This window comes from Echinops telfairi, unplaced genomic scaffold (assembly GCF_000313985.2).
Source record: "Echinops telfairi isolate 266 unplaced genomic scaffold, ASM31398v2 ScPeMD7_7468;HRSCAF=8506_0, whole genome shotgun sequence".
NCBI lineage: Eukaryota > Metazoa > Chordata > Mammalia > Afrosoricida > Tenrecidae > Echinops > Echinops telfairi.
Genome location: NW_022111369.1, coordinates 44500559 through 44514459, shown reverse-complemented (window position 1 = coordinate 44514459; position 13901 = coordinate 44500559). Strand labels below are relative to the sequence as shown.

Here is a 13901-nt window from a genome sequence, read left to right as displayed (position 1 = left end):
ACAGGGCCCCTAAGAGGTATATATGGACTTTCGCAAAACGTTTATTTTCACTATGATAACAAGGAGTGGTTTGATTTTTATATTATTTTATGTTTAAATTTATCCTACAGTAAAGGATCATTTTACTAAAAAATAAAGTTTTCTCAGGAAATGCTTATTGCAGGCTATTAGTGATTATATTTTACTATAGTTTTAAATTACATGCATATGCCTCTCACAGCCATAAAATGGTAATCAAAGAACTTAGCAAATTTCCATGTTAAGCTACACTCCTGGCTTTCAGAATTCAGCCATTAGTTCTGATACTGGACCAGGGCCATCGGTCCCTGAGTTCACCTACTAGAGAGTCTCTCAGTAGCCAGAATAAAATCTTCTTTATCTGTGAGCGTCATCTCGACTGTATTTACCACAAGAGAAATAAGGCCCTTTCAGAGATTTGGGTCGTTTAATTGTCGAGACTTCCTTTAGCTCTGCTTCATCAGTGGAGCTTGCTCTTTTCTGGCCTGAGAAAAATAAAGAAGCTCAGCCAAGTATAGACGCCCACCTTGTAAGAATGTAGGCATCTGCCATTCCCAGGCTGTGGCCTGTTTGGGGCACCTGGCAGCCCACTGCAGTCGAATCTGTTCTGGCTCATAGTGGCCTTGTCAGACACAGTAGAACAGTCCTGTGGAGTTTCTGCAGCTAAATCTTTCTGAGAACAGAAAGCCTTATCGTTTCCCCACGGAGCAGCTGGTGAATTTAAACCATCAGCCTTATGGTTTGCAGCCCAATTCTTAACTCATACACCACTAGGACTCCTATAAACCAGCAAACCAGGCACACTGCCATCAAGTCTGTTCTACTCCGTGACCTTGTATAGGGTTTCTGAAGCTGTAAATCTTTGTGGGAGTCGATAGCCTCATCTTTGTCCTGTGGTAAGTATAGGGTGTGAAAATGAACTTAAATGCTATGATTTTTTTTTTTTTACTTTTTTCTAGTAGACACTTTTTTTCTATATCCACAGTATGTACTCATAATATATGTGACACAATCCAGATGATCAGAAACACAGATAATCACACACCTGTATTCTCCAGTTCTTTACTTTCCTAGATATTTTCTTTCTTTCGTTGATTAAAGGTTCTGAGTGGCTGAAACACATATTACTCTTGGGCTATTGTGTTAAGTTAGCTTGTTTACTTGTAAGGGTTTCACAGACGTAAAATTATATATCATACATTTCAGTAGTTGAGTCACAGTCATAAGAAGTGGGCAACCATCAGTGCAATCAGTTCCAGTACATTTTTCCATGTACTCATTGTTGTTAGCATCCCATTTCCCACCAGTCACCCCTGCCATATCCAATTCTTATCTCCGTATGTTTACCTATCCTGGTATTTACCTACAGAAAAAACATAAAAAATAAAATACAAGCAAGTGGATTCATTCAACAACAAAATGAGACAGAGAAAAATCTCAGTCAAAAACAAAGCAGAAAATCTTAAAACTGGAACCGTTATACCTTGGATCAAGAGGGAAATCAATGACAAGGCATCAACATTTTAGTCTCAGTTTCACTGCAGTCATCCACCCGACAACTACTCTGTCTAATAACAAGCCTTTCCTTCTCTGGACCGTAGTCAGAGGACATTCAGAGGTTTCATCCAAATGGGGGACACAGTGAATGGGTTTTGAGCTTTCCCTGTCAACCATAGCCATCTATAAACCTGGGGTTCAGAATCTAAGCTCTAATACCATATCCCCACCACCACTTCTCGGTCAGTTCATCACACTATGGTGGCTTGTTAGTTGCTGAGATGCTTAAGGCTATGTCACTGGTATTTCAAAGACCCACCCGAAGTGAACAGAGCTTCAAGACTGTGAAGAAGCAATAGGCTGTCCATTTTAGAGGAATTAGCCACTGGATAGGATCAAAACATTGGCATTACTGAAAACTTACTGAATAGAAGCAGAACATTGTCAGAGATAGTACCAGAAGATGAGCCTCTCAGGTCAGAAGGCACTCAAAATTGAACTGGGGACGAGCAACCTTCTCAAAGTAGAGTTGAATGTCATGTGGATGGAGTCAGGCCTTCAGAACCTTCATTTGCAGATGGGGCACAATTCAAAATGAGAAGAAACAGCTACAAGCAGCAATTAATAATTGGAACTTGAATATATAAAGCATTAAGTTTCTGTCACCGCTCATTGTCATAACTTTAGTATGACAGGGTCACCCAGATTTCAGTATTGCTTGCGACTATAATTAACTGAGAAGGATGATCTGGTAATAGAGCACCTTATATGCAAAAATCACAGTATTATATATTACTAATGGTAAGTTATACCCTCCCCAAAGAGGGGCAATAACAGACGGTGCTCAGTCCTGTCCATGATCACTGGAATGCAGTTTAAATCAGAGATCACCTACGTTCAGCTGCCTACACGATATCTGCAAGTGTCTCACTCCTGCCCTCAAAAACTAGATTTTTAATTCTCTCCATTCTCAGCTTGTTTCTTATCTCAGTAAATGGGGCAACTCCTTTCACTTTTTCATGCCAAAATATCGGAATGTTTCTCCCCTGCCCACCCCCCAATCCCACCATGCAGCGTGACAGTTCTTTGCCATCTATTTTCATAAAAATGAACCATGTGGTGTCAGTAGTCTTCAACCTTTACCTGACTGCTGCTGCTTAGCCTCTTTTCTGTGCATCTCCCACAGACTAGTCCCAGCCCAAGTGCAGAGCAGCTTTTTTAAATGGAAACAAAAAATAGTGTCATTTTAAGGTTCATAAACACTCAATTCTTTTAGCGATACAAGAGATGATTAAGAGAAATAATTCTCAGTTGAAAGTTCTAAAAAGTTTTAAATACGCTTCTAAAGAAGAAACCAGCCCAACATATTGGAAATCACTTCTTTTCTGGTTTGGGTCTCTTTATCTTTTCTTACGGAATATTAGATGGGATTAGGTCACTCTAAATTGGAATCAACTCTATGGTAACTGGTTACTGGTCACCACTAATGGTTATTGGATTGCTTTGCGTTTCCTGTCATCTACTGTTTATTTTCTACCTCTTCCCTTCCCCATTTTGACCCTTTAAAACAAATTATTTAAGGATTAATAAGTAGGTTTGATGTTGACTGCCTACTCTGTTGGTTTATAGTCACTGCTTGAAGAAATATGCGAAGGCTTCGAAACATTTAGCAGATGCTACAATTAGCAGTGCCTAATATGAGTGAGGGGACAGCAGATCTTAAATGATAATTTGCTTACAAATATTGCTTTAATTTTTAGTCTTCATTTAAATTTTTCTGACAAACTATGTTGAAAAATGTATCTAAATCTAAAGACTTATGCATTAAGAAAAAATACATAATATTTAAAGAATAAATAAGAAATAAATGTCAAATTCTTGTTTATTACTAAATAATTCCATATACAATACAATAATGTTATTTTTAAAGGAGATATTGAAGAATGTGCAGGTGGTTGGTTTCATTTTTAACTTAATTATTTAATAACTCAGCAAGACCTCTATGTCCCTCAAGAGTTCTGGAGGTGAAGGATTTTGAATTATAATTTATTTATAGTTAACTTTACCCTCCTGAGCGATAGAGTCCTGTGATTTTTTTTTCCGGACCAATCTGTACAACAATGCAATCTATACAACAATGTAAACATCATTCTTGAGTTAAAATATTTTCCCATCACCCAACGAGTTAACACTTTAACCTAAAACTCTCCTTGAGAACATGTGAAAATTTTAATATTTTTTATTTGAAGACATTTGGTAATTAAAAATTACTGAAATGGCATTGAAAGTTACTTTAAGGCATTAATTGCCTTCCACTTATTGTGATTTTTACCAGCTATCCTGTTGAATTGTTTAAATACCAGGAAAATGATCATTTCTGCTTAGCTCCTACAACAAAAAGGTAATTTAAGGTAATAAAGCACCATATTGACAGTCTTTTACCTTTGAATGTTACAGAAGAAAATTCCACAAGACAGAGTGATGATTTGGGAAGTCAGTTTACAGAAATTTTCATTAAGCAGCAAGAAAATGTCACTCTCCTGCTGTCTTTATTGGAGGTAAATAGGGAATCTGGATATTTTTGTCACTATGGTAAGCTTTCTTGTTGCCTTTTCCTGGTGTTACTGAGGAAGCAACATATCCATGCCTCTTCAAGGTAGCAAGAGATTTGCATGCATGTTTCAAAAAAATGTGTAATCTGTTAAAATACTGGTTTTTAATTTATTTCTAATTTTACAAAATTCCGTTTATCCATCCATTCAGTTACATTTTAATCCATTTGATCAGTTTATATTTCCTATTTTCTTTTTTATTACTTTTTTTCTCTTTAGAGTCACTTTGTTTATCCTGAAAATATGAATTATACTTGTAAATGTTTATTCTTATATTACAGGAGTTTGATTTCCATGTCCGCTGGCCTGGTGTAAAGCTTCTTACTTCTCTTTTAAAACAACTAGGACCTCAGGTGCAGCAAATAATTTTAGTCAGCCCCATGGGTAAGTGATTTACCTTCTTTATATCATTTTGTTAGAAAAATGAGGACTATTTCCTAGAGAAACTAAAGCCAAACCCAATGCCATCAAGTGAATTCTTACTTATAGCAGCCCTATGTAAGTTTTCCAAGCCTGTACATTTTCGTGGGCGCACATCGCCATATTTTTCTCCTGCAGAGTGACTAATGGGTTTGAACCACCGACCTTGCAGTTAACAGTCTAATGCTTACCTGACAGCACCACAAGGACACTCTGTTTCCTAGAGAGGGAGACTGAAATGATTTATTAATAAATTATTTTTCATTTGAATTATCATTTGCATTTTTGGCTTGCTTGTATTTTTCACGTTTGTTTTTTTGTAGGTGTTTCAAGATTGATGGATTTACTAGCAGATTCCAGGGAAGTTATACGTAATGATGTAAGTACCATTTGGAAAAAAGAGTACAAGAATGCACCCCCTCTTTACAAATGATCTATGGACGTATAGGAAATTAGACTAAGAAATTAGGGTTGTTGGTATTGAAAGCCACCGTTTTTCTGTTTTTGTCTTATCTTGTGGTTTGGGTTAAGCAGACCATTTTGCTATTCGAATTTATTTCTCTCACAAGTTTAGCATTTCTTCTACTTCTTCTGAAAGGTTGTATTTCCCCTTAACTGTTGTCCTTAGAATCCTCTCCTTCCCAGAGAGTGAAGAAAGGTCTGTGCATGTTTAGTTGTATAAACATAACCAAGCATATCATTTGGAATTCTCATTCTTAGTTGACTGAATAGATTTCAAAGGATTTTCTTCATACTTTTTTCTTAACTACAGAGCATATGAGGGGATACCCAGAAGAATCCAGAATCCCCCCACCCCACCCCACCCCAAAGCTGTGTATTTACATTTTTTTTTTTCAAAACAACCTTCTTATCTTCAAAGTACTTTCTATAACACTTAATACATTTGTGAAATCTGTGATTCCATTCTTGGAAACATTTTTCAAACTCATCTGTTTGGCTGGCTGACAGCACCTCCCTCATTTTTTTCTTCACCTCTTCTAAGTTATCAAATCGCTGTCCTTTCATGTCGCTCTGCATTCATGGAAACAAAAAGAAGTTCCACAGAGTGAGGGCAGGTGTTTGAGGCATGAGAGGCAAACTGTTTTTTGCCCCAAACTGGTGCACTGAGATGGCTGCCTGAGCAGGTGCATTGTCACGGTGACAAAACCAGTCCCCCTTTGCAACAAATCAGGCCTTTTTTGTCCCACACTGTTATGCAATCTTTTCAGAACCTCTGAATATCTAGCTTGATTAACTGGCTGACCTGGTGGAACAAACTCTAAATGCACAACTAGTGGACATGTTTGTCTATTTGGGAAGTTGTCAGGCGTCCAAACTCAGGTTTGTCATCCATGGACATTTCACATTTTTTGAAATGAGAAAACCACTCATGTACTTCAGTTTTTTCCATAGCGCTGCCCTTCTAAGTTGTGTTCAGCATTACAACAGTTTCTGCTGCATCTTTCCTGAGTAGGAAACAAAATTAACAGCCACACGCAGTTTTCTTAAATCAGCCATTACAAAAAATAAGGTTTGAGCGAAACTGCTTTTACAAAAAATTCACTGTCATCAGAGAACCTTCCCAGGCATGCCACTGGGTGCACTAACTCAGAGTGAGTTGCTTTTGCTTGCGAAAAATGTGTACTATGAAAGCTCTGCCCAGCGGAGCATTTTCCCGTGTTTTTTTTTCTTCCTCCGGTACCCACTGGTAAATCTACTCTAGAGTGTTTTCTGTATTGATTTTCTGTATTATTTGCATATAAGTTTTAATATCTTGACACCACATTATTTTTGTCGATTGAACATTGTTCCCTTACACCTTGATCAGGACTTTGTAGAAACTTCCATTATCTTTTAATTCCATTTTTCAATGATCCTTCTCTTTTAAAAAAAATTCTGTATCAGTTCATTTTAGGAGCCTTAGGCTGCTAACCACAAAGTTAGCAGTTTGAAACGACCAGCCATGCCATGAGAGAAAGACGAGGCTTTCTGCTCCCTTAAGGAGTTACAGCCTTGGAACTCACAGAAGCAGTTCGGCCTTACGTTGTAGGGTTTCTGTTGACTGAAAGTACTGAGTTTGTTGGGGTTCTGTGAGACATTATGTAGTAATGTAACTTACGAGAACTGTTTTTATTTTTTATAACTTTAAAAAAAACTATTATTGAACAAACTTCCATCTCCTAGGGTTCTGAGTATCCCGCACTAAATGTTACTGTATATCTTGAATTGAAGGGCTCAGTTATAGTTTTCTCTAGATCCTCCATTTAAATAAAAGGATATCTTACAAACCATTTATTAGAGAACTTATCTTTCCCTGGGTCTCTATTAGTATTATTACCATTCATTTTCATGTCAAGATACTACATAAAAGTACTCTTTTTTTTCTACTTAAGTGTATCGTCTTAGTTCTTAAATGTACTGTTTCTTTGAACTCGTCACCCTTTATTTCTATTTTCCATCTTTCCCCTCAATTTTTATGTAGACATAAAAAGATTATCTTCACTTTTATTAATTTTACAGTTAAGGGATTAAGTTGTAGTTTCATATTTTTGTTACAGCTTGTTGAGGGTCTTGGTAGCAGCCATATTTCCTTTGGTTTAAATAATTTATTTGAATTTGTTTGCCAATCCTTTTTCTTAGTTGCTTTCTCTAACAATGCATTGTAATGTGTCACAGTTGACCCCTGGGATCCGCATCCAGAGACACCTGAGTGGTATGGAGGCCACTGGCAGTAACAAGCGTCCTAGGATAAGGTGATCAGACGTCCCGCTTTTGGTGGGACAGTCCTGATTTTTAACAATTTGTCCCGTGTCCCGCCCCGATTTTTGGAAAGAATGCACGGCAAGCTAGGGTATACGGTTTTCAGCTGCCATGTGGCTATTTCGCCAGGATATGAGTTTTTTCAATGGTGTCCCGCTTTACTAATGTTAAAATCTGGTCACCTTTTCCTAGGATGACTGGGACAGTGTGCTGCTGCTCTTCCTCCCTTAAAATTCTCCCTCTCTTCATTCTTATAATCAGCCTTCTAATTGCACTCTTTAAGTCTTGTAGACACAATGGCTGCAACAATGAGTTCAAGCATAGGAAAAATTGTGAGGAAGGCTATGCAGGACCAGGCATTATTTTGTTCTTTTGTGCATAGGGTCGCTACAGATCAGACCAACTCAATGTGGCACTTAACAGCAACAAGCGCTGTACATATTGGTAGATTCTTAGCTCTGGTTTGTTTCAACTTGAAGCATTGATTGAGATGGGGATTTAGAAAGTCACTTAGTCACTTATAGGCACACTGACATGCTCAGACTTACTTAATGCTTAAAAAGCAAGTTACACTAAAACAGTAGTCACGGACAGCTTATTTCTAAGTAACAAACTATATTTCCTTTCTTTAATTTTAATTATATTTTATTGTGAGATGTAACACACAAAAGTAGAGAGAAAACACTAAACTCCTTCACCCAAACCCTTCAATGACCAAGATTTTATGACATTAAATTACCAAGATATTAGCTTCATGTCCCTTATCTCCACTCTACTCCTGATTATTTTTGGCTGGAGTATTTAAAGCAGTCAGCATAATTTGACACATACATGCTTCAGTTTGCATTTTAGGGAAGACATATATACATATGTGTACTTAAGTAAATATTTTCCTCTTATAAACTACAAGAACATTATCACTAAATTAACCAGTTAGTAATTTCTTCGTCTTCAACTTAAATAAGGTAACCCTTCATATTCCGGTCTCTTAATTGTCTCAGAAAGGTCTTTTAACTGTTGATGTCTTTGAATCTGGAGCCAGACAAGATCTGTTCATTACATTTGATTGTTATGTCTGTCAGTGCTACTAAAGGCTTGATTAGGCTCAGTTTTAACTTTTTAAAAAAATCATTTTATTGGGGGGGGCTCTTAACTAATCTTATAACGATTCATCATTCAATAGTATTAAGCACCCTTATACATAGTTACCAACAACATTTCCAAAGCAATTTCTTTCTACTTGAGCCCTTAGTATCAGCTCTTCTTTTTCTCCCTCCCTCCCCCATATCCTCCCCCCCAAGTGAATCCTTGATCAATTATGTATTATTATTGTTATTTTGTGTCTTACACTGTCTCCTTTCACCACCTTTCTGTTGTTCGTTCCCCTGGGTGGGGGCTATGTATCCAACCTTGTGATGGGTTCCCCCTTTCTCCACCCACTCCCCTACCCCCAGTCAGGTGTAACTTTTTGCTAGAATTTGTCCTAGGTGGTATTAGCAGTGTGCTTAATTTTGAACTGTATCCAAAACCAAATTCATTGCCATCAGGTGGATTCCAGCTCATAGTGACAGGAGACATATATATGGTTGTCTCCGACTTAGCATTCGATAGGTTCAAGTTGTGATAGCCAGATCCCTCCATTGTGAAGTTCTCTACCAATCTTGAATCTAATGGTTTTATCCACTCATGAGCATTGCTAGAGCAGTTGTTTTGTTAGGCAATCCAAAATGATGATATCTATATCTAATCGTATCACTTGTCCCCAGGAGCCCCAGTGCACTATCAGGTAAACATTGGACTGCTAACCACAAGGGAAGTGGTTCAAACTCACCAGTCACTTCATGGGAGAAAGATGAAGATGTCTGTTCCAAATGTATAGCCTTGGAAACCCTATAAAGTGGTTGCTATCCATTAGAATCAACTCAATAGCGCTGAGTTTAGTTATGAGTGACCCATTCTTCCCGTATTTATTAAGCTATAATCAACTGAAAGGAAGAACTGTACTTCATCAGCTAATGCTAATATTAAAATACAATCATACTGAAAGCAGGATAAGTAAATTAATCTCTTTAATTACTAATTTTCAACTTAAGGAATGGGTGCCCACTTATTTTCAGTGACCAATAAGTATACTTAATGTCTTAATAAGATTTTAGTGGATGTGTTTCATGAGAGCAGGAAATCTCTTAATAGTCACTTAAGAGAATAAGGAGAGGAAATTACTAATGAGAACTTAAGATGTGATAGATTTGATATTTATGTATTTTATTTCATTCATTCCTCATATAATCTGACATAGATTTTAGTACCCTTGTTTTAGATAGATGTATACTGAGACTTAGAATATATGTAATTTGCTTCAAGTTGCATAGCTAGTAAGTAAGGCAACTAGCTTTTTAAACCCATTTTATCTTACTCAGAAGGAGCTTTGACGCTGGCATTTTGAGCTCACCAGCCCCTTGTACAGGAGAAAGAGGTGGTCGTCTGCTTTCATAAAGGCTGACAGCCTGAGAACTCTGGGACAGTTTTACTCTGTTTACTGCCCCCTTTGTTAGCAATCAAACTCAAGTTGACAGGATGAAGCCGGAGAATTTAACATTAAAAATATAACTACGTTTGCCTTTTTCTCTATCTAGCTATTGAGACTTGACAGGAAGTTAGTGGGACAGACCCAATATGGCCATGAATCCATGCGTACCTGCTGGCTCCTCAACAGCTAATTTGCTTTGTCAGGGTTTTAATGACCTATTTGCTATTTCTCATAAGTTCCTAAGCGTTTTTGTTAAGATACTTGCTGTTGCCTCACTATTGTGATAATAGTGCCCCCTCAAGGGCTCATGAAGGTCATTAATAGTAAAATAAGGATAAATTGGAAACAATAAGTTTTCTTCTAATTATAAAGAGGTTGCATAATATACAAAAAGGATTCAAAAGTTTTTGGGGAAATGGAATTAAAAGCTGTATAATTTTTCCATGGACTTTTTGGAAACCCCCTCATAGGAATGAAAGCCAGCTTGCCTGTTGCTGATAAAAACTGAAAATTAGAAACAAAGTCATGCTGGAGTATTTTGAACATGAGCCATGAATTCTCATCTTTTTCTCAATTGGAATCAAGTGTTGGGTATTTGAAAGGCGTATTTTTTCAAAAAGACTTTCTTTGAGGACCATGATTTTTAAAATGTATGTTATTGAATTCATAAAAACCGGCTAGTCACCGATGAGTATGAAAACAATATTTTATCTTTATACTGCACAGTGGAAAAGAAACGGTGTTAGGAATTATTAGACATGGATTGCCCACTAGGCGTTGTTCCTTCACGATCTTTAAATTGCTTAACTGCTCTTCCCTTGATAGCACTCTACATAAAGTAAAGATGTTGGACTTCTGAGATTCCTACCAATACTAAATAAACTTCCAGGATTTAAATTTTTAAAAAGTAATTTTAAGATGTCTTATATTGTAGTTCACTCAACATTGCCTTTCTTCTCCACAAGGGTGTGTTGCTACTTCAAGCACTAACAAGAAGCAACGGAGCAATCCAGAAAATTGTTGCTTTTGAAAATGCTTTTGAGAGACTACTAGACATTATTACAGAGGAGGGGAACAGTGATGGAGGTACGGTATGAAGTGATTGATTTAAAGAGATTTCTTTTATACGCACTAAATTTCTAACTTCTAGAGAATGCAGTTAGGGAGAGAAATGCTGGCTCATACTTGATACTCTTACGTCATCCTGCTTGATAACGGGCTTGTGTTTTATAGGTTTCTGTCCTCTGTTCGTTTGTTCTCAGACATGTCTGCTGTGTCCCCTCCAACACTGCTTCTGCTACCTTGCTTTCTCACCTTCTGAATGCAGACCCAGTATTACTCTCGCTCTGTCATCTGACTTTTCACCTTTCTGGGCTGCATTCTAGAGGTTTTCTTCCCCCTCACCTGTTCTTGATCTGCTGTTATACCTGTCCATTGAGTTCTTCATTTTCCTTTTCTAAAATTTCTATTTCTTTGGCAGACCTGTTAGGCAGTTATTTATAATTCTTATCCTTGCAGATATTTCAACTTATCTTTTATTTTCTCGAACATGTAGCTTAACATGTTGTAGTCCCCATCTGATAAATAAGGATTTTAAGTCTACTTTTACTCTCCTGGGTTCATTCACATGTTGCTATATGTTTTTTTGGGATCCTGATTATTTGTGTTTGTTGTGATTGTAAGAATTATTTATAGGGATTTAAAGCCCAAGATGAAGATAATTCCTTTCAGAGAAAGTACATCTTTGTTCGTATCAAGCCCTCATACTAGGACTTTCTTGAACCACCATACTCCATCCAATTCAGAGCTTAGATGTCCTTGACCACTCAGGCAGTGCAAATCCAGGCTGCCTGGCATTATTAATACCGGTTAGCTTTTGGTTGATTGTTACTCGAAGGATGTAGCCTGTTGAAATATCTGTTTATTGGGTGGAGCATTCTCTATTAGATTGTCCACCTTGTGTAAACCCTTGACCTTGATTTATTTTCTCTTTGCCCTGTATGATACAATCAAAGATTTTGATTTTCCAAGATAAAGAAATGAATTCTTGGCCAAAAGCTTTTTTTTACATTTGTTTACCTTTCTGAGTATCTGCTTTTCTCTTTAGTTCTAGTTTGCCAAACTGTCCTTTTTTAGTGATTTTGGCTGTTTTTGTGAAATAGTTGTGCCCCAAACCTAGGATTGCAGTAGGAAGAGAAAATGAGTTCTAGTTGTATACATTGAATAAGGTTTAACGAACAGAAAAGTAGGGTTGAATAGACAATTCATATTGATGACAATAGTAGAAAAATCTATCCAGCTCTTTTGTGCTGTAACAGCCTATTTTTGGCAGTAGTGAGCACCACAGTGCTAAGTGAGAAAAACACTGGCTCTGAGGTTTTGTCTAGGCCATGAGTCTTCATAGTTCGACAGTGATGTCATGATGTGGTCATCTCCATTTTATCATAACATCAATTTTTAGATAACTACCATGTTAACAAGTAAAGAGTAGGTATATTAATTCAGAGGTTCGGGATAGAGATAAAAATTGGAGAGTCTCTAGAATATACATGATAGAAGAAACAAGAAGAGAGAAATAAGAAAATCACCGTGGGTTACTTAGAATGTGACAAGAATAAAAAGGGAAGAAAGCTAGGGGGAGAACTTAATAGAGCAACAGAAATGGGTAAAAGAGATGGAGAAAGAATAGAGTTTTAGAAGCCAAAGGAAAAGGGAGTTTCATGAAAGAGATATAGGGACAATAATGCCAAGAGCTTTAGAAGAACAAATTAAGGTATGACTAATTCATTAAACAAATATTTAGTAATTGTCTACTATGAATGTTCCCAATACCTTATCTTTGTATAGTTTGAGAATACAGAGTGTCTTTATATATTACAAACTAACAGAGAAGAAAAATCAAATCAAATAAATATAAACCAATTGCGATCAAGTTCTTAATTGCGAACTAACAGAGAAGAAAAATCAAATCAATAAAACCAGTTGCCATCAAGTTGTTTGGCTTATTGGCAACCCTGCATGTGTCAGAGTAGCACTGTGCTCCATATGTTTTTCATGGGCTGGGTTTTTTTGGAGGTAGATTGCTAGACCTTTTTTTTTTTTTAAAGAACTTCTGGGTCAACTCAAGTCTCCAGCCTTTCAGTTAGTAGCCTAGAGTTTGCACTACACAGGAGTTTTGTGGAAAAGACAGATACTATATAATAATAACTATTACTATTGCTGCTGCTGCTCCTGTTACTACAACGGCAACAACACATGGGCTACGAACTGCAGTCAGCAGTTCAAAACCACCAGCCACTCTTCGAAAGAAAGGGCTTTCTACTTTCCTAAAGAGATGACTACTGTCAACATTGTCCCTATTTTATCAGAGAATGGTAGCCACAAAAATGTACATAATGAACAAAAATTTTTTTTAAAAGAGTTACAATCTCAGAAACTCATGGGCAGTTCTGTCCTGCCCTACAGGGTCGCTGTGTGTCAGCAGCAACTCAGCGGCAGTGAGAGAGAGTAGTCGCAGTGAGAGCGAGCGTTGGTGACCCTCGTCATGGGTCAGGGTGGTCATTCCAGAAGAAGCTATATTGAAGCTGACCTTTGAAGAAAGAATATAAGTTACTGAGGTGAACAGACAGCTAAACACAACAACCAGGAGACCACTGAGGAAGAAACATGCCAGCAGTGATCCATGTTCCGTGAGGCAGCTGTCTTCCTTGGCATTGTGAATATGAATCCTTTTTATAATAAGTTTGGGGCTTGATGTTTCCTTCACTTTATCAACCTTAACTCTTCCATTCTACCTTTTCTCTCCAGGTATTGTAGTGGAAGATTGTTTGATCTTGCTTCAAAACCTGTTAAAAAATAACAATTCCAATCAAAATTTTTTTAAAGAAGGCTCCTATATTCAGCGTATGAAACCTTGGTTTGAAGTTGGAGATGAAAATTCTGGCTGGTCTGCTCAAAAAGTGACTAATTTGCATCTAATGCTACAGGTACACTGCCCTAAAACATAAATGCATGATGGGAATTTGACAGTGGTTCTTTCAAAGAAAAGAAACTGGTCATTTTTG

The 13901-nt window shown here is 37.2% G+C and overlaps 1 protein-coding gene across 1 annotated transcript in view; it reads left to right on the top strand.

Moving 5' to 3' along the window:
- USO1 (USO1 vesicle transport factor) overlaps positions 1-13901 on the top strand; it is a 131750-nt gene that overhangs the window by 80042 nt on the left and 37807 nt on the right. The window contains exons 6-10 of the mRNA XM_004703383.2: positions 3973-4073; positions 4409-4511; positions 4871-4926; positions 10803-10923; positions 13645-13823. Of these exons, the coding sequence (XP_004703440.1) occupies positions 3973-4073; positions 4409-4511; positions 4871-4926; positions 10803-10923; positions 13645-13823 (560 nt within the window). The remainder of the gene's footprint in view (positions 1-3972; positions 4074-4408; positions 4512-4870; positions 4927-10802; positions 10924-13644; positions 13824-13901) is intronic.